Source organism: Rhamphochromis sp. 'chilingali' (genome assembly GCF_963969265.1).
Source record: "Rhamphochromis sp. 'chilingali' genome assembly, chromosome: 13".
Classification (NCBI taxonomy): domain Eukaryota; kingdom Metazoa; phylum Chordata; class Actinopteri; order Cichliformes; family Cichlidae; genus Rhamphochromis; species Rhamphochromis sp. 'chilingali'.
Genome location: NC_137940.1, coordinates 31,383,921 through 31,405,995, shown reverse-complemented (window position 1 = coordinate 31,405,995; position 22,075 = coordinate 31,383,921). Strand labels below are relative to the sequence as shown.

Here is a 22,075-nt window from a genome sequence, read left to right as displayed (position 1 = left end):
ATGAGTGGTTGTCTGTCTGTCTCTCTGTGTTAGCCTGTGATAGATTGGCGACCTGTCCAGCGTGTACTCTGCTTTTGCCCTATGACAGCTGGGCTCCAACCCCCCACAGCAACTCTCAAATGGACAAGCGGTTAGGGAAATGGATGGATATAAATGAAGCTTTTATCCAATTTTTTGGTTCTTCTTTTTTCAGGCAAAGTAGTTTGTTAACAAGTTTTGAAAGAAAACTATTTCATTGTAACACTGAATCTAACTGCTTTCATACTTCTCAATAAAAATATTAAATGGTTCATTACAGCGATGAAATGGATTGATGGAATGCATGAACTACTAGCCTTTACGTGTCCGCTTGCTCAACGGATGTCATCAAAGGTTAATTGTGTAAAACTGCCATTAATTTGCTCTCAAAGACATGGGAAGGATGTTGGCTCATAACTAGTTAGGATGAAGAGGTCAAGTTGAAAACTCTCCATGAGGGAAAATAGTACTAATTACAGCAGAACTTGAATACTGTGTAATTTTCTGCACTGACATTGTGCGTTCTGTCTTTCTCTCTTCTTTTTTTCCCCTCTGGCTCGTCTGTCATGACAGATTTGCTGCAGTGAAAGTGAGGCTCCCATCTACTCTTGAGTATGGACTTAGCAAGTCAGGCTCATGTGCTGGTGGTCTTGCTCACCTGTGCGGTCTTACAATGCCAGGCCCAGGAGAGGGACTACACAGTGAAGGAGGAGCAACCAGAGAACGTCCGAATTGGGAATCTGCGCAAGGACCTGGACCTGAACCTAGACCCCAGCATCAGGCTATCCTCGCCGTTGCAGTTCAAGCCTGTGTATAAAACGGGCGATGTGCCTTTGGTGAGGGTGGAGGCTAACACAGGGGAGATCTTTACCACCAATCACAGAATTGACCGGGAGAAGCTGTGCTCCGGGGTCTTCAATGAGAAACGCTGCTATTACGAGATTGAGGTGGCAGTGTTGCCGGATGAGATCTTCAGATTGGTCAAGATCCGCTTCCTGATTGAGGATGTGAATGACAACGCACCCCTTTTCCAGTCCACTGTAATAAACATCTCCATCCCAGAGAACACAGCCATTAACACACGATACCCGGTGCCCTCAGCATTTGACCCTGATGTTGGGATCAATGGGATCCAACATTATGAACTAGTCAAGGTGAGGATTAAGCCTGTTTCATTATTGATATCTAAAAAGAGAAAAAAAGGAATAAAGTATTTTGTTGTGGTCTTTGAAATCTTATTAATGTTAAAATGGAAAATGAAATAAGGCGGTATTTACTTATACATTAGTGAATTTTCAAAAGATTATTGGAAGTATTGGAAGAATCAAGTTTTTTAAATATCTGGTTCAAAGTGGATTTTGTAATGAGCTTTTTCATTAATGAACCTGAAATGTTTAACAGACCTCCGATGGATCTAATGCTTTTTGTTGGTTCTTCCGATTTCGGATGTTGTATTTGATTCTTTTACGAATTACGATTTTGTTTAAAAATCACTGTGTCTGAGTCCCTAGCACTAATGTATCCCTGTTTTGTTTGATATGTGCTGAACTCTCAACTGTAACAAATTCATTAATAATCAAACTCATCCAGGTATCAGAAAAGAATTTCCACGTAAAGACTAATTAAAATATCAACTTCACTATAATACTCCATGCTGGCAGCCTAAACTAAATGCTGTTTCTTCCAAATTAAATGGAGTAGTAAGTGACTGAAAGAATATGGCCCGAAGCACTGTGTTACTGGAACAGCATTCAAGGTACACGTTTACTGAAAGGACTAAATAAAATAAATAAACTTTAATTGTCTGTTAGGTATGTAACTTTCCAAGCAGTTACAGCCACACATTTGAGAGATTGAAAACGATTGTAGTAATTTGTTTTGGAGAAACACTTTTAAAGAACAAACACACAATAGAAAGTATGAAATTAATTGTCTGACTTTCTTCGAAGCAAGCACAATATTCAGTGCTCACATTATTGATTAAGCTGTGACAAACTCTTATGCCTGCAACATGCCACCTGTGTACATCAGGTCTGAATAGCTGACTATTTGTTAATTAATGAGCTCTTACATCCTTTTTCTTTGTCAGTTTTGTAGACTTCATTTAATACGACTCAGATTCTGCATTAGCTGATTCTTTAAACCCTTTATGGTGCTGTAGAGTGTAGTGCTATCGTGTATATATGCATACTGCAAATGAATTCCCAATTTGCATTGAAAATATGACCTACTTTTTCATACAGTGCAATATGTTGGAGAGTCTAAAAGATTAGATACCAGCCATTAATATCTCCATATGTTTTTCATTAGTAGAGAAGGCTGTTTTCACTGTGTACTAACAGAGAACATGTAGCAGAAAGTGCAGACACATCATAAACTGCATGTCCAGCAACAGGTTACATATGCTAAACATAGCGCATTAAAGCAGGTGTAAAGGAATAAACTGTATTGTTGTAATATGCATCCAGTACAGAACTAGGAAAAGCCTTTTTTCTGCACTGTAATATTCTTTGTTACCTAATGAATTCAGCTCCAAGTTGAAAAATGTAAGATATTATCATGTGTTCTTCAATTATAGTCTAGACAACACTTAAGGCTTTGCAGATAAGTAGTGAAGATTACATGATCACATAAAACGAAATTATATAACTGTAATAATAACAAATGCAAAAAAGTTGTTGTACTTAAGGGAACAGTGTGAGGCAGCATGACAAGTACACCGTGGAGTCTCAGATGACGTTAACATTGTGTAGGAATGAACAGAATCATTGCTGTCTGTGTCTGCCTTGAATACCAATTTGCATTTTTAAAGAGTCTCCCCACTGCCAAGACCTCTCCAGCGCAATGTCCTGAATTGTTCATGCCTGGAAAATCACCAACCAAATGTTCTGCTCATTACGATGATCATTTGCAATAATTTTCTTTACCCTTTCTACAATATGGAGCTTTCTAAAAGCTGTACCTAGGCTGTGGTTGTGTTATCTTTTCCAGGAAAGTCTTCTTTCAGCATCCTTGGCTCCACAGCCCCGTTTCGGTACTTCTCATTATATTCTCATTGTATTCAAGATTAATTTGCTTGTATCCCAGGTTCCATATGAGTAAAACGATGTAGGGTGAAGCATTAAAGTGAGTTGGATGCACTTTCAGCCTTTGGTATGTTTTATTTCAGTGGTGAAGTAGAAAGCCAGGGGTTTAGGGGGGAAGGAATGTGTAAGCAATTCCTAGAATAGCTCTTGGCCGCTAAGCCACCCTTGGACTATCTTTGTATGGTCCTGTGAGATTTGTCTCAGAAGCTCCCTCAGAATGATAGTTTGCCCAGTTTTTTTCTCATGTTGTACAGGGCACAGTGCTAAAATTGCTTCCATTGTGTAGCACAATGAGCCATACTCAGTGGTGTGTCACTCCACATGTAACTTGCCTGAGTTGTCAATATACAGAAGAAATGAAAGAAACATGGTGGCCTTTTTTGTGCAACTTCCTTCTTTTTCAAAGCCAAGAAGGACAACGGGTAATTTCGTCCTACACAGTGCTCCAGCTCCACATATAATGGTTGGTAATCATACTTTGAGCAAAACTCCACCATCAGTGCAGCGGTGTGTTACGTCACCTGAATTGAATAGAAGTTGTCCTAAGAAATGGTCAAGGTCAGAGAAAGTAATCACATGCATGACTGGAGAAGAATCCCCCACGAAGGGAGATTTGATCACTACATATTCACAGGATAAGTCGGGTCAACACAGAAACGTACTCAGGACTAAATGAGATTTTAGCGTTTGTTTTCCTCTCGCTTTTTACAATTTCAAAAGTTGGCACCGTTCTTTATTCCGGTGCTTGGTACTTGACATGTGCCCTTGCATTCACGTCAGCATCTTTCAGTAGATTTAAAACAGAATATATTTAGTTTAAATTTGATTCTGTCACTAGCTTGACTATGTTCCACTAATAAAACAATGTCTGTATTTAGGGCATTTATGTTTAACCTTATTCCAACAACATATTTTGTCTGAAGTTATTTCCAAGGCCAATCCACTGTTTTGTTTTGTTTTTTTACATTTCTAACTGAAATATACCTTAGATTTGAAGCGGAGTAGTCTTTTTTTCTGGTACTCCAAGTCTGAGCCTGACCAAATTCATTCCCAAACTGATTTGAAGATGCAAAATTTATTCAAGCTTCATTCCCATGTAGCAAGAAAAATGTGATTAATTCATTGCATGGCGCCTATAGGCATTGAATATTTGGGTGGAGAACTTACTCTCAAGCATTTCTACTTTTCATTAGCATCCTATTTTGACACATTTTCTTCTTCTAGGGGTTGACGAAAAGAGGCAAACACTTCCTAGGTTCCTTTGTCTTAATTATATGCATGAGATCATGGCCAGGGGCAAAAGGGGATGAGGGATAGAGAGAAAGAATGAGGAAGAGAGAGAGAGAGAGATAGAGAGAGAGAGAGAGAGAGAGAGTTTCTATCGGCATTATAAAGAGGTGCTATAGCTTGTGATGAATACCTCTGCCTATTTAGTCCCATCCATGGGCATCACCGTGACTAGAGTCTTCCTGATATATTCACAGCCCAATCTGAGTCTCCTCTGAGTTTTAATAAGGTCATCAAATTGAGTGAAAGATGCATCTACTGATAATCTGAGGCACTGTCGGCAAAATGGGGTTCAGATTCATCCTTCCCTCATCATCTGCCACCTCTGCTTCTGTCAGTGTCCCTCAATCATTTTCATTTAAATTAGCCAACTCTGATTAGATTTTGTACTTCACAAACCTCACATATACGGTGCTCTAATCCCCCCCTTGGCTTCCAGAGAACCTGTGGCCCTGTAATGTGGGATGAAAGGCAAGTCATCAAAGTTCAAGAAGACATGTACCTGTACGGAATATGTGAGGTGGCAGAGCAAGGCATGGTCTAATGTGCACACTTGACCGTTTAGAGAGCTTTGTCCTTCTCACTCAGCCTTAAGGTTTCCAGTGAGTGATTCATGCTAGTATTTGGCCTTTTCTTAGCCTGCCCTAGATCTTATCACAATCCACCAGACTAATTCTGCATTCAGGAGGATGCACAGCCTGAGAGATAGCTCTCCCCAAGTTATTGAAATGCGGTGAGTGCTGCCTTGTCAGTTGTAAAATTGTGTGGAAAAAAGACAAAAGCATAGAGGAAACGCTGGCTTATAAATCATTGTGCAGCATTCCCTTTGACACATGCTAACTCGACATCCTACTATTAACATCGGGCTTTGCGAAAATATCAGCGTGCAGCTATACTGTGCCGAATCTGCAAACTATTCAAACGACTGAGGATTGAGGAGATCTGTATAGCTCGAGTAGTGCTTAACAATACAGCCCCTAGAATGTTGTCTTGGACTTTTCAGTTAGAAATACTTCTGCTGGGTACATAAAGATTCAGCAGAGTTTATCCATAAGGCAATTTTTTTTCTACAGTTCCACGCAGAGTTTTATATGCAATGTCTGCTTATCCCTATATGACTTTTGCTTGCCAGAAGGATGACAAAATAAGGTCTGAAAGATCATTGCTGCAGTGTTGGCTGTTTTAAGTAGTTCTGTCAATCACTGACATGTTGACAACATTCCCTCTGCAAGCAATTTTTCAGAGTACACAATAATTTACATGCTGCAGCTGCACGTTTTCTTGTGTCGGCTACAAAGCTATGTTGGCACAAGGACAGTTCTAGATGTTGAAACCTACTGAGGACTCTTGTGCTCACAATTTGGTTGAAGTGTTTCTCCCTTGAATAAGCAGAATGTATATATCTTAATCTCATTTGATAGCTGTGCCTAGACAGAGTAATCTCTTCCAACATTATGTGCAGCATGAAGCTTATCTCTTTAAAGAGGATGCTTTTTCTTGTTTTACCATGAAACTGCTTCTGACTGAAAGAGCTTCAAAGGGCTTCTTTGTTTCATAATGTGCATGCAGCTCATTCATGGGCTTGATCGTCTTCTTATTTCCTCCCCCTACTCTCTCTCTCTCTCACTCTCTGTTTTTTTCCCTCTCTCCCTCATACTAGTATGCTATGGTATGGATCCATACCATGTATTTGTCAGGACTACGAAAATAGTGAACATTAATGCTAGTTTTTTAGGGGGGTGGAAGGCAATTACTCTTAGCATTGAGTGCCAGATCCTCGGGTTTATCATGTGGATTATTCTTGTATTTGTTTTTATCACCCTCCAGCTTTACTTTTGCCTAGATTTAGCTCCTCCTGACTGAAAAGCATTTCTAATATGCAGACTTTTTAACTGTCTTTCTTTTTATGTATAGAGACTTCTTGAGGCGTGTGCAAGTGCTTTATTGGTGTGTCTCCATTCTTGGCTGTCTCTCACTCCTATGTCAAAGTTTAAATGTTTATAAAGACAGCTGTTTTATTTTAACTTGAGACTGTACAGAAAGGTTGAGTGAAGTCTGATTTTATTGATAGTAGCAGAAACTGGATGATGAGGATAAAAAGGTAAACAAATCTCTTAAAGTAGTAGTTAGTCGAAACAGATCATTTACTAAAAAATGGTCATTTGAAAAGGATTTATTACCAAGTATTTAATATATTTTTTGGGATGTGTTTAGAAAGTGTCAAAACAAAAAGCCTGAAAAAAAGCTGATGATTAGCATGTTTGCACATTTGCAGGGACCCAACTGAGATGAGCAGAGCAGAGCAAAGAGCCAGCTGCCTTTGTTGAAGAATTTCCCAGGCTGTTTAACTTGACATTCATCAGGATGCATAAGAAGGGCTACAAAGGAACCTGAATAACCTAAGGAGAAACCTCAACAAGATGTTTGTTGTTATAAGATAATTGAAAAATCTGCAATTTAAGAACAAAAATGCCCAAGGATGCCTTGGAATTGTTATCACATATTTCTTTGTTATTACCCAAGTCAAAATGTGATGTTCTTAGTTATGGTACTAATATATCAGTCGAGTCTGGTTTTATTGAAGTGGCTTAGCAATTTTTGCACCAAATGAAACTCACACTGTCTTGTGCCAGACAGTATAAAGGGGAAAGCCCCTAAAAAACAAACAAAGAAACAAAAACTTAAGGATAAAATCCTGTAAGAAATGTCATTTGAAGTTAAAAACAATGAGTGGACATGTAAAATGCTATTTAACACTAACAAGCTGGTTTCATTTTGTTTCCATTATTCAAATAGGTATATAAAATCAACACCTACAATTAAATATATTGTCCTGTCTTTGCAGAGTGTCAGTGAGTTTGGCTTAGACATCATTGAGACGCCCGAAGGTGACAAGTGGCCGCAGCTTATTGTTCAGCAGAACCTGGATCGTGAACAGAAGGATACCTTTGTCATGAAGATAAAGGTGGAGGATGGTGGCAACCCTCCCAAATCCAGCACAGCCATTCTCCAAGTCACCATTTCTGACGTCAATGACAATCGCCCCATTTTCAAGGACAGTGAGCTGGAAGTCACAGTACCAGAAAACGCACCAGTGGGAACATCGGTCGCTCAGCTTCATGCCACGGATGCAGACTTGGGTTCCAATGCGCAGATCCACTTTGCCTTCAGCAACCAGATCTCTTCCTCGACCAAACGTCACTTTGCCATCAACAGCTCTACTGGACTTATCACTGTGAAGCAGCCACTGGACAGGGAGGTAACTCCTGTTCATAAACTCATTGTCCTGGCCAGTGATGGCAGCTCCACCCCTTCCAGAGCCACAGTGACTGTTAATGTAACAGACATTAATGACAATGTTCCCTCTATAGACACTCGCTACATTATCAACCTGGTTAATGGAACTGTTCTGCTGTCTGAGAATGCACCTCTGAACACCAAAATAGCCCTAATTACTGTTACTGACAAGGATGCAGATCTTTATGGCAAAGTAGCTTGCTACACTGACCATGATGTTCCTTTTCGATTGAAGCCTGTCTTTAATGATCAGTTTTTACTCGAGACAGCTGCTCCTCTAGATTATGAGACGACTCGAGAATATGCAATTAAGATAGTGGCCTCGGATAGGGGGACACCTCCTTTGAACACTTCAGCTATGGTCTTAATTAAAATCAAGGATGAGAACGACAATGCGCCCATCTTTCCCCAGCCAGAAATCCAGCTTTCCATACCGGAGAACAATGACCCCTCTACACAGTTAATAAAAATAAGCGCCACTGACGCAGACAGTGGACATAATGCAGAGATTATTTATACTCTCAGCCCTGATGCGCCTGATGGGTTTAACATTGACAGACGGTCAGGAATTCTCTCTGTTGGCAAACGACTAGACAGAGAGAAGCAGGAGAGGTACTCATTCACTGTCATAGCGAGGGACAATGGCTCTACATCCCTGCAGAGCAATGTCACTGTCAAGCTAATTGTCCAGGACCTTAATGACAACAGCCCAACTTTCACACACCCTGAGTACAACTTCTATGTGCCTGAAAACCTGCCTCTCTATGGAACTGTTGGTTTAATCACAGTAACGGATGCAGATGCAGGAGATAATGCTGTTGTAACTTTGTCCATTTTGAATGGGAAAGACAATTTTATCATTGACCCCCAAACTGGCGTGATCAAACCCAATATTACCTTTGATAGGGAACAGCAAAGCTCCTACACATTTATGGTAAAGGCAGTTGATGGAGGACAACCTCCAAGCTCCTCCTATGCCAAGGTCACTATCAATGTAGTCGATGTGAATGACAATCGCCCCGTGTTCGTCATTCCGTCCTCCAATTACTCATATGACCTAGTGCGAACCACCACCACCCCTGGTGCTGTGGTCACCAGAGTGTTTGCCATTGACAATGACACTGGTATGAATGCTGAACTGCAATACAGTCTTATTAGCAGCATCATCATTACATCTAGGGTCTCCCCTCGAGGTCTCTTTGCCATCGACAAAACAACGGGTAACATAACACTGCAGGAGAAAATAGTTGCAGCTGATCAGGGGCTGCACAGGCTGGTAGTCAAAGTCAAAGATTTAGGCCAGCCGGAGTCATTACATGCTATTGCACTCGTTCACTTGTTTGTAAATGACTCTGTGTCAAATGCTACCTTTATACAAGAGCAACTGCGAAAAAGTATGGAGACACCATTGGATCGCAACATAGGGGACAGTGAGGTAGCCCCTCAAGCTAACGGATATGTGATTGTCGTCATAGCTATCATAGCAGGGACCATGACTGTCATCTTGGTGATATTTGTGACCGCTTTAGTGCGCTGCCGACAGACACCCAGACATAAAGTAGTGCAGAAGGGCAAGCAAAGTGGAGAGTGGGTGTCACCTAACCAAGAAAACCGTCAGATCAAGAAAAAGAAGAAGAGAAAGAAGCGATCTCCTAAGAGCCTCCTCCTGAACTTTGTGACCATAGATGAATCCAAGCCTGACGACCCCACGCACGAGCATGTTAATGGCACACTGGATCTCCCTGTGGAGCTAGAGGAGCAAACCATGGGGAAGTACAACTGGGCAACCACGCCGACCACCTTCAAACCTGACAGCCCCGATTTAGCCAAGCATTACAAATCTGCATCCCCTCAGCCTACGTTTCAAATCAAACCCGAAACACCAGTGGCCCCAAAGAAACACCACGTGATCCAGGAGCTCCCCTTGGACAACACATTTGTGGTGGGATGTGACTCACTCTCCAAATGCTCATCGACTAGCTCCGACCCATACAGTGTCTCAGAGTGCAGCTGTCAGGGGGGATTCAAGACTGCGGGGCAAAGCACCAACCGACAGGTAATTCATGACTTCCTTTTTAAACCCACCCACACTAGTCCCCACTCACGCTCCCCTTGCTGTCCTCTGGTAGGTGATGTTAAAGGGGGTGGGTGGGAGCATGAAGGAAGGGGATTTACCTACACAGACCATGACCATGTCTTCATGAATGTCATTTCCACCTAAAAATGGGAAGAAATGAAACAAACAAAAATGAAAGAAAACGTAATTTGTTGCAATTAATGAAGCAAACCTTCCACTGTACTGTTGTTAATCCACCCTGTTTTCATTTTGACCATTTAAATGCAACCATAACTGTATAATCATTTACCATAAAACATGCTCAGCTTTCAAAATCCAATCTTTGAGCAATGGAAGCAGAACAACTACAGTGGCTAGCTGTTTTAAAATGGACAGGGAGTAGTTGCTGGCGGTGCAAACTGGGATATGCAGCAACTCTGAATTTGAGTTATTAGGATGAATGAAGCTGTGACTATTTGGCTAACATTGTCAAAGGCACAAGTGTGAAAGTAAAAGTGCAAAAAAAGAAAAAAAATGTGCTAAAACAACTTGATAAAGAAATCCCATATTTTTGTGGCTTCAGTCGTGAAAATATTAAGTCCTAGCTTAACTGTGCCAGTGCTTCTTTGTGGGAGTGAAACTCATTTGAATGCCAAGGTATAGCAAAGGGCTTATGATTCCCTAAGAGATATTTGCCAAATGTGAAGTGCCCCAATAAATAAAAACTGGCAAAGGGAAATAAATGTAAATCAGAAGTAAGGAGAGGTGGCCTTGCTCTGTGCTGACAGCCAGAGCAGAGCGCTGTGGGGAAGACTGAGTACTGTTTGGGGCGGGGGAGAGAGAGAGAGAGAGAGAGGGGGGTCACAAGGATCAAGGTGACGCAGAGCCTTGAGACCAGTATACTTAAACACCAAGGGAGCAGTAAAATAAAAAAGCCAGCCAGGCCAGTGTTGCATTTAGCCCATAAATGTCCTACTTTAATGACCCCAATTATTGTTATAAATGGCATATGTTGATTCAAATACTTTACATTTTTTAAATGGTCTCACGTTAGAGAGGATCACAACAAAGGTTTGCCACACTGATGTGTTGCAGTTTGTGTTCGACAGGGTGATGTTGTTGTATTTCTAATACGTGACAAAGTAATATCATGTTGATATTTGACCTGCTATCACTCTGACGATGGAATTAATGAAGGTTGATTGGTCTGTGCGTGGGGTCGTAATTTATTCATACCAATCTGTGTGTGTTGCCATAGTTTTCCCTTAGTGTCAAACATCCAGTTGATTTTTTCTAGCTTTTCCAATCATTTCCTTGTCTTTCGTTTTGCTTCTTTTAAGATTTTTGATGATTCCCATTGTTGCTTGGTTGCACTAGCTTTCGTTTTTGTTACTGTTTTGATCATGACTTTCACAACTGTCATTCATGCAATTCTGGGTCAATTTCATAATATTGCATCAATAATTGATTTTGTTTGATGAGGTGCTTGCTTTTCTTTGTGTCTAGCATCATATTGCACACAGTTTCTCGATCTTTGGTTCACTTCTTTCTTTTTGCTCTCACTATGCTTCTATTTGAGATCTAGCAAGCTTTAAAATTCATCATAGCGTAGTTGTGGCAAATGACTGTTGATCCTGTGAAGTATTGTACTTAGGCTAATTTATGAAGACACCCACACAGACTTGATAGTCATTCCCTTCATCCACCTTTTATTTGAACCCCTAGTTAAAAGCTATGCTCTGCCATGGTACATTATACATAAGCCTGCTACATGCCCCTGGTACCAAAGATTTCATCCATAATGTGTTTATATGACACACTGACGAGTTGTCAGAATGATTTTCCCCTCTTACAAGTAGTGGCTGCCCTGAAATATGCAGAAATATTCAGCCTGTGTTCAACCATCCTAAATTATTATCCGTTATGAATTTTATGCATCAAGGATTGAAATTGATTTCCACTCATGTTACTGATCAGAGTGAAGAATTGTTATTTTTATTTTTTTTTGCAAATAATTTCAAATCAATGAATATTTAATTAGTAAACTTTCTGCCAAATCTCTTCGGCTATGGTTCTATCTGATTATTTCTAAGGTATATTTATCCACACTTCTAATAGAACATGGGTTTAATATTCTCATATTCTGGTATTATATCCAACTAATATTTCAATATTAGCAAAAAAAAATTGTTCTCATTGGTTTTCCTCAGCAATCCATCTTTAGTGATGTTAAGCTGGCAATATATCTATTTTTTTCTCTCTGTCCCCTTGAGCAATTGGCAAGTGATTCCTCCCACTTTACACATTAGATTTCCCACAAGTTTAAAGTGTGCTTATTTAAAGCCTATGTCATAGAAAAAAATAGCATGAAGCTTTGCCTGATGAGAATCATTGGCTGCAAAGGTTAATTAAATGCACTAAAGGGTTAATCACTCGTAATACAGTATGATTAAAATCACTCTAATTGGTTTGAGAAAGAGGCTGATAAGAAAGAAGAAAAAGGCAGCTGTCCTTTAAGATTATCAGGAGTACCATAAACTAGCCTTGAGTGAGTCCTGTCCTCAGGATCCAAAGCGATATGACAATAGATGCCCAGCAGCCCTGTTTGCTAAAGGACTATTAAAATTGAATCTGTTTGATTTTATCTTTACGCTTCTTCAAAGAGACTACATTTTCAAAGTTTTAAATAGCACTTATAAACAACACTTCAAAATGTGTATGATTCTTGATCTGATGTGGTATAAACATAATGTTTGAGAACTTGTAGAGATCATTTGTAGTGTGGTTCTTAAAAGAAAAACTACATTTGGTCTGTAAGTGGCAGCTATTCACTCTCTGTTCAGCTTAACTTAATAAAAAAACTCCAAACGCGAAGATCATAGGTAGTTTTCCCTGTTCTTCATCAAAGTGACACAGTTCTTTTGTGCATTAAAGTAATATCTAATTGTCACAGAAGAAGGTGAAAATGAAACTGACAAAAAGCCGAGCCATTGAATAACAATAGAGAGGGAATGCGGGAGGAGATAATTATGGTTGAAGGTCAACAAAACGTTTCCAGGGACTTTACAGATGTAGCTGATAAAGACTAAAGCTTGTAAAAATACTTCAGAGACTACAGATTTGTGCCACCATATGGCTTCATTATACAGTAAGAGCTATAAATGCAAATCTCCTCTTTTCCCTCCCTTCTCTTCCTATTTTTTATGCATCTCATCATTTTCTTTTAACCCCTACCCCCTCGATATTAGAGGTCAATCTGCCTCCAGTGATGAGGAGCACTTGTGAGCGTATGTGATTTAGAGGAATCAGATCAAATGACTACCACCCTGCTTAAGTGATCTCAGACATCATGATGAATAGGTTGGCTAATATTTTCTTATGTTTGGCCCATAATTCTACGCCCACAGTGCAGGAATTGAGATTAACAATTTGTTAGTGTCTTCTGGTACCACTTCACAGAGTACTGTGCAAAAGTATTGAGCTCTCCTTGATTTCTTGATTTTTTCATTCCAAGAAGCCAGACATTGTTCTCAATTTTAAAGTTGTCCTAAGGAATAGTTCTCCAGGCTTCCGGAAGGTCTTTCAAAGTTTTTCTTTGGACATTGGCTGCTTTTTTTCTCTCTTTTTCAGTCAAATCCCACTACCTGACCAGTTTTAGAGGAATGTTTTATTATTATAGCATAAAAAACACATAACTCAAGGGATAAGCCAGTGATGCCTCTACAATATAGGCCCTTTTTTGCTTAAATGTGACACAAAAACATGGTGCCAGTGGTCTCCATGGACAAATATTGAGGTATGTCAAATTACACAAAAACTGGATTGAAACTCAGTGGCGACAGGTCTGATGGATTAATTAATCCAAATGTAACTTTTTTGTTTCAAATCATTGTCAGTATGTATGTAAAGCATGGTGGAGGCTTTGTCATGGTTTTGGGATCCATTTTAACCAGTGGTTCTGGGAACCTTGTCAAAATTGATTACTAACATAAAAAAGTGTCATCAAATTTTGATCCACCATGCAATACCTTCTGGAAAGCATCTAAATAGCAATGGCTTCATTTTCCAGCATGACAATGATCCCAAACACACTTCAATAATGTAAAAATAAACCTGGGTGGAAAAGCACAGAGTGGAACACTCGGTCATGGATTGGCCTCTGCAGAGTCTGGACCTGTGTGGGATCATCATGACAAAGAACTGAACAAAAGGCAGCCGACATCCAAAGAAGAGCTTTGAATGTCCTTCAAGAAGCCCGGAGAACTATTCATGGAGACGATTTAAAGAAATTACAAGAATACTTAAGAGAGTTCAGGCTGTCTTAGAGATTAAAGTTGGTCATACCAAATATTGACTTTGAAGCTGGTCAGAATTGTATAAGCATTGTTTTTGCCTTACGTGCATACTGTATTCCCATGTATCTTTGCACATTTTTTAATAAATTTCCAAAAATATAGCAAAATATCAAGAAATTGGATGACCACAGTACTGGACATTGAATAAATAAAGATATTTTATAGATGTATTGGATAACAAAGGCAATATTAAACCTTATTTGTGCAGAAATCTTTTATTTATGCGGGGGAAGGAATGGGCCAGTAACACTTGCCACCTATAGTTTGATGTTTGATTGCAGGATGTTTGTGCTTAATGGTAGTGGGTGCACAGCCGGGCATTAAAGCTATGATTTCACAAGGTGATCAGTTTCAAATCCTTGCAACTGATTATGGTTTTGTTTGTAGTAGGGTTTTTTGGTCATTTTTTGCATTTTATTATTATTATTTGTTTATTTCTGTTGAGTCATTGTTGAGTCATTGCATCTGTAATCACTGTGCTTTGTTAATGTGAGCACTATCAAGACAGATCCTTCCCAATCGCAGATATGTTGGTACCTTTGTGAGGAACAGCAAAATGTAATATTCTGTACATATCAGAGGACCCACTGGCAAGGGTCCGAAATAAAGACTGGGCCTAAATTGATCCAAATATTTTTTTTTCTTTTTTGAGGGGAAATGAAGAGTGCTGCACTAGTGTGGTGGGAGAGAAAAAAAGACAAATTGGGAGTGGTAATTGGATGAGATTGCATGCTCTGATAAGTACAGGAAAATGCACATATGTGTGATACCTGTAGCATTCTTCAAGGAAACCTGACAAGATAATGACTTGATTGCCAGCCGTACCTTGAAGAATGCTTTATTTTTATTTATTTATTTATTATTTTTTTAAATATCATCCACACTCTTTTTGGAGTTTTCTTTAATCAGTGTTCAACGTAGCCTCACACTGATAAGGCTACAGCATAGGCTGCTCAGAGCTCAATGATATTGTAACTACAATCTCCCTATATCTGTCTGTCTCTCTATATTTCAGGAGATGGCACTGAAACCACCACACTATGGCACACTCTGTGGCACAGGTACAGCTCGCTCCCACAGGATTAAAATCAATCTCTAGCTCCCAAAAGAGAGAAAAGAAAGAAAAAAGAGAGAGGGAGAGGGCAGAGGGAGGAAAGGAGGAAGGCAAGAACTGAAGAGGTGAAAACAAGTACTTTACTGCCTCTACCGCCTCAAACCACACCTCTTCACACAATTGAGCGAAAAGATGAATTTAGAGGGGGTGGGGGGGGAAGGGGAGTCTCAGAAAAGAACAGACAATGCTTCATGTTGCTGCCTGAAACTTGACAAAGCCCTTCATGTGAATCTGTTGGAAGTTGGAAATGCTTTACTGAGTCCTCTGCTATTATTTACCTTTGTCAGTGGGGATGATATTGTATGCCCCATACCCACCTCAAAAAATGTCCCACTCCAGCACCCACTCTGTAAAATAGGTGTCAAATACAGTCAGTAGATCTGTAAAGTATGTTTATATGTATGTATGTATATCTATCACAGAGTTGATGGTGTTTATATTTATTGATTGCCTTTTATTTGCTTTGTTTTCAAAACTGCCTGGTGGCCATTTTTATTTTCCTACTTTCTATTTTTTGTATCATTTGATGTTGCTCTATCTGGGCTTGCTCATGGAACTAATGACTTTTAATATATTTATGCTGCAAAGCCTATGATCTGTAGGCTTCCATTAGTATTGAGCCCGCTCACAGTGTATCATGTCTGTCACCCTTTGCCTCGTTTATTTCCACTTTTGCAACTGATTACATTGTTGGTGACAAGTGTGGCTGATGTTGCAGATGCATGCATGGCCCTACAATACCAACAGATTCGCAGTGCTTTTTAGCTGTGCTACCGTTCGCCATGCTGTTATTACACTGGTAGAAATGGTAGGACAAGTTTAATACTTTGAGCTAAGCCACAATCACAAGGGACTAACTGCTGGGGTTATAATCAAAAGCTGTTTATGTAGGGCAGATTTGAAGAGCACTAAGCCTAACCTTTTGTGTGTCGCTTACTATTTCGAAGTCAGAACTGATTTAACTGTTGGGACCCATATTAAAATGACTCCAGATGGTAGGGGAAAAAAATCATAATTATAATCCTCTGGCAGTCATTAATATTTCTTGGGTTCAAGCAAAAAGTGCTTCACTTTGTACACTTATTTACACTGAAAAAAAGAGAAACGTATTTTCTGATGAGAACAACACTGAACACCAAAATAAATAGGTACTCCAGGATTGAGTTTAAAAACAAGCAATAAGTTAAGATTTGATTTTAAAAAAATCCACTATGATGCACTTAATACTTATTATTCAGAGCAATGCTTTTTTCTACTTTTTCTCCACTCATAGGACCACCATGACACATTATGTCTTATTGAATCATTTCTACCATGCACACCAGTAACTGGCTCGATGGGTTTGCAGCGTTATTGTTCAATAATCCTGTTAATTGGTAAGCTAAACGTCTTTAATAGGTAAGGCCTAAAAGGCAACTTCAGTACAGAAATATAAACATAGAATTAGAGTAATTAAAATGGACAAAGTCTGTGTAGTCAGTTAGAAATGTGCGGCTTGACTTGGGTAGGTGCTGTTTTCCCTCCTATATATAGTTAAATGAAATGACTGCACAGACAAGATGCCTTTTTTTCATTTTGTTCCAGTCTTTGATCTGTCATGGTTGTACAGGCTGTGTCCATTTTAAAGCTTTTAATTTTATGTGTGTCACCTCTTTGTAAGGCAGGTTGTTATTATTTAAGGAGGTATATTCATGTAATTATGGTATCAAATGTATTCACTACTGCGTAGGAGCCACAGTATGAAATATACATAGCATCCTAGCACTGTGTAATAATTAGATTTGCCTGATCTTTGGGGAAAAGACAAAAAAAAAAAAAAACATGCAGGGGAAAGCTTTTGTCCTTGTAAGGGAGACAGAAACCTCACTTTTATTCAATGTGAAGTACAATTTGCACCTTACATGATCTTTGTAATTGACTTTGATTTGCCAGTGTGGAGAAAACTGTAAATGTTTTGTTTATGTATGTGTGCGCTTCTGAAATTTATTAAAGTCTTTTGCATTGTATTGCATATTTCGATGACTCTTCTTATTCATTGTTTTAAGCATCCAATATTAGTTTACATCACACAGTTTTCTGCACACGATGCCGTGTCTGCCTGATGAGAACAGTGAGACTATAATGAGGCCAGCACATGTTGTAGAATAATTTGTTGTTTTTCTCATATACACTTAGTTGGTAACATTAAGTATTGGTAAAACAGGCTGTGGCCTGTAAAAAATATATGTAGCTGTGTTGGTTGAGGCAGCATTAACAGGTCAATTTCAGCCACAGAAAAACACCCATACATTTCTTCTACATTTTGCAACAGTATAGCATTTAAATAGGCAAAAGAAACAAAAAACAATGATTTACATCGCTAATTAGGAACAGATTACAGATAAATAAGTTATGGAAATCTCGAGAAGAACGCATCCTTTGAAGTGCAGAGACAGAAAACAGCCAAACAGGAGCTTTTTTTGGACCGACACTTTTTTTTTAAAATGTATCTTCCTTCCATGAGAGCTGATAATGATCATTTGATAAAGATAACTCAGCTATTATGATGTACAGTAGGGCACGAAAACAGGGGTTTACACATCTGAGAGAGACTGATGCTAGAAAGTACAATAACCACTGCTCAAACATTGTGTTATGTGCTGTTTATGCGGATTTGATCCAAAAATACAGACTTGAAAGACATAAAACAAAGTCTGAGTCGAGACAACAGAAAATGTTTAATTGCTTATCAGAGTTACTTCATAGTTTGAAACCAAGCGAGCTAATCAGTTCCCGTGGGGAAAGTGTCCTTGGTGATTTGAGAAAGTGGTGCACACTCAAGAAAAGCGTTCTCCAATGGAGAGTGCATAAATGTCAACTTTCTATTAATAGATAAATGTAAACCTGATAAATGCATCGTCTTGGCGTAAAAACAGAGAGCGTAGATAGATAATAAGGTAGATGTATCTCTTTGAGGAACACAAATTCAGCTTGATTTTTTTCTTTCATATATAATTAGGCAATACATGTTTTCAGATGAACCATAAATAAATTTAACAGCCAACCATTAATGAGTATTGACATTTGTTCATGAGTGGTATGTGTTAGATGGAGTTTTCTCCAGCGTCTTGGTGCAAAGTCCAAATTAAGAAGGAAGAAAGAAACAAGAAAAGGAAATTTATTCAGTGGATGCTGGGTTCTAGCTCTGTCTGTGAATCACTGTTTTTCTTTGTTTGTTTTTTTGTTTTTTGGTTGTTAGAAAAGGCACACAAAATCCAGTGCTTTTATCTTTTTACATGGCTATTAAAGCTTGCCCCATAGCTACATTACAGCGTGTCACTGAGCAAAGCATTAGCAGAGTTTCTTTGTTGACATATTGATTCATGATTTATGAGACGGCAGTGTTCAATTTCATTTACCAGGCCAGGAAGCAAGTTATATGTACTAAGTTTGATTACTTATTGTATAATGCAATGATACGTTTGCAGCTGGAGCATCATATATATGGACCAACATGCTGGGCTTTACACAGACACACATGCGGCCAGTGGTTATGTTCGTGGAGAGGCTTGCTAAATGCCCTTCATTAAATTATATGGATATGTTTCTTTTTCCACTTTGTTTGCTTAATCATTTAGACAGTGGCTTCTTATTTTCCTGTAATGTCAGCTATTCACTTCGTTATTTAAGATTGCATCCTAATAACTAGTTGGGAATACTTCACAATACTCAGAAAGTATGTGTGAAGTTTGTTATACCAGACAAAGATTGCATAGCTGGCCCAGTGACTTTCCTCAACCTTGAGAATGCATGCAATCAGTGCAATCAGTACATCAGCCCTGTTATCAGTTCTTTGCCTCTAATAAATGTAACATAAAACTAAAGCATGTCTGTTATTTATGTGGTTAAGATTGCAAAGGAGTAACTGAGTAGGCAAAAACCATTACACATTGATTTTACAAGTCACTCACGTTCTCTTCTGGGATCATTGATATCCGCTGTAGACGGTATAAAATTACAATTCAAGATTACAGATTTTTAAACCAAATGATTGCCGTAGTTGCTTTGTAAGTTCACTTTTTAAATGGTGAATTGGTGAATTCTGAGGATGGTATTGCATATATTTGATGTCTTTTTATGTTATAGAGAATAACACAGGTTAAAGTGAAGGCATTTAATAGTTTGGTTGTCTTTGGGGAGGTGTAGGTCAATTTAACAAGCAGCAGCATGCTCAGGGTATGATGTGAAGTTGTCCTGAAGCAAAACTGACTGTGTAAGCAGAGGCTATTTATGCATGTGCTGTGCAGTGGTGCAGGAAACAAGAAGATGCTGTGTTTTTTTTTTTTCTTCTGTTGCACTCCACTCAAGGCAACACTCCACACAATTGCTGCCAAATCTCTGCCAAACTGAATAATTCAATCATCCCCCATAGCTGCAGTGGTCTATCTACCTTTGTGTGTGCAACAATCAAATCAGTGTGGAAGCCTGCCGTGTGGTTCTTTCTGAGACACTGAGTAGCTCTACAGCCCGGAGATTGTTTTCATTGAAAACAATTGTGTTGATTAAACGAGGTGTGACTGTGGAGCAGGCATCTGAAGAACATCGATTGCTTGTACAATTGTTTGTTCCTTGTTAAAAGTGTGATCTAAAACAGTGGACGCCGTTAGTGTGCAAGGAGCATATGGTTGGCTGGTGTGCCCTTAAGACAGTTAGTGTGCTTCTGTATTTCCAAAAATATCCCAGGTAAAGAAATCCATTGTGATCGCTTGTGTGGGCTTAATAATGACTTTTGATTAATGACCACATAAAATTCTTAAATCACAGTTTCGGGTGGGTTAACATGGCTTTATCAGGACCTGATTTATATTATTCTTTTTATTGCATTTTATCTTTTGTGAATGTACATTACTTCATACAGATAAATGATCTTTACAACATTTTTCAGCAGATAGCAGCCTTCCCATTTCCCTTATCCCACAATTCTTTGAGGTACTCGTGTGGATTCAAGCTTTGCTTAGCTCTAATTCCCCTGTAAAAAGTACTGTAAAGTACTGTAAAGATTAGGCAAAATGTAAAATTGTTATTCTGGTTTATATGTTTGGCATAGCTGGACTGGCCATCTGGCATATTTATTTATTTTTATAACAGTATAAAAAATGAAAGGTGATGGATTGGCCAGATGCTGGCAGATGTGTAAAAATAACTTAGTTGTTTGGTGGTGGCTATGGCGGAGCTGCCACAAGAGGCCAAGTGGATGAGGGAAAGGAGAAGCAGCAGGAGGAGAGACCCGAGGTGGCCGCTGGTCCGAGTGTCAGGTGAACTGAACTTCAGGTAAGAAGTATGACCTGCAGTCTATCTGGGTCGGATTTAAACCAAGTTTAGGTGGAGTTTATTTTCGTTGTGCTGACTTTTTACAGTCAGTTACAATAACTCGTACTGCGTGGTAGCTAGCATGACGGAGTTTCTACAGCTGGGTGGGTGCTATGATGTTACTGATAGTGAACTTTATTTTATTCATAAGGTTAGTTAGTAGAGTTGCCAACCGTCCCCTAAAAAGAGAAAATATTACGCGTTTCAAATTGAGGTGAAAAGGAACACAGTTTGTCCCGTACTTCAGCTACAATGGAAAAAGACACAAAACTGGAGTTTTTCTCTGTCTTTACGCTGCAGCTGCCTCTTCTCTCATTCAATCATGAAATTGATCAATGATCAGCTGATCGGCTTTTCTCTGTTGTTTGTTTATCGCCCACTTTGCGCCAGAAAGAGGAAACCAGCGGATGTCGCGCTAAACAACAGCAGCACGTTTAAGCTTGATCAGCTGTTGTTAGAATTTATTTAATATTAATTTCTAGTATCAGCTGATGTTTGCTGGAGCCACAGCTGTAAAAGCTGCTGGTCATTATGTCGGTTTGGTTATCTGGTGAGAGGGAAACATGAAGATGAAACCAGGAGATGTCCTTACTAAATCATCAGAGCTGAACAGGTGATGGAGAAACAGGTTTACCTTTTAGATGACATGAATAAGTTGAAGGGAAGTTATGAACTGTTTCTGAGAGACAAATAACACCAGGATCCTTTCTGTGTAGCTGACAGCTGGTAACTGTGCAGGGGCGGGTCTAGCAAAGCTTTGCCAGGATGCAGGTGGGGCATTAGTAGGGAGAGGGGGGCACAAAGAAATACTTTTCTTTCTTATTCTCATTTAAAATATCTAGCTTTTATTAAATAATTATCTGAATCTTACAACCAAAGTTTTTATCTGATGTACAACTTATAGAAATCATACATAGACCAACAAGACAGTTTAAATCACTGTCACAACAGCCTTCGTTTTCATTCAAAGGCTTTATGATTTTTCCTATAATACCTGGTGGGCCGGTCTCTAGTCAACATGCCCGGGCCGATTTTTTGTCCTAGTCCAGCCCTGATGTTTGGGTTTTTTTCTTTATCAGTTTTCGCTACCTGTTGTGGACATCTGTAAAAAAAAAAAACCACTCACATAAAGGCTGTTTGAGTTTAAATTAGTTCCTCATTACCAGCCACAGCAGTGTGCTGATACAGAGTAAAATCAAAAGTGCTGGAGTCATTTCATCTCATTTGGTGTAATTTAACTACAAGAAAGGTTTTCCTCAAAACGATTTGGAGTCAAATGTCATATTCTGCAAGTAGCTTCACACAGTACTGTTTTTAGAAGATGTAAAATATGATTCGCAGCAGTGAGCAGATTTTTTCCTGCATCTTCTGTCACAGAGGATTTTATCTGTGGACAATGGTTTAAATAAATTGGGTTCTAATTTGCCACTGATATTATCTGGTGAATGGTCATTAGTGTTATTGTTCTTTAACTACTTTTAGTGTTCATTGTAGTTTACTGTTGCTGTTGTGT

At 39.1% G+C, this 22,075-nt stretch overlaps 1 protein-coding gene across 2 annotated transcripts in view; it reads left to right on the top strand.

Moving 5' to 3' along the window:
- Window positions 1-22,075, top strand: part of pcdh11 (protocadherin 11) — a 139,132-nt gene that overhangs the window by 6,413 nt on the left and 110,644 nt on the right. The window contains exons 2-4 of one of the 2 annotated variants that reach the window (XM_080900968.1): window positions 592-1,172; window positions 7,237-9,744; window positions 15,115-17,178. In XM_080900968.1, coding sequence (XP_080757094.1) covers window positions 633-1,172; window positions 7,237-9,744; window positions 15,115-15,198 — 3,132 coding nt within the window. In that variant the 5' untranslated portion in view covers window positions 592-632 and the 3' untranslated portion in view covers window positions 15,199-17,178. Of the gene's footprint in view, window positions 1-591; window positions 1,173-7,236; window positions 9,745-15,114; window positions 17,179-22,075 lie in introns of those variants that run through there. The other variant, XM_080900967.1, reaches the window with a different exon arrangement.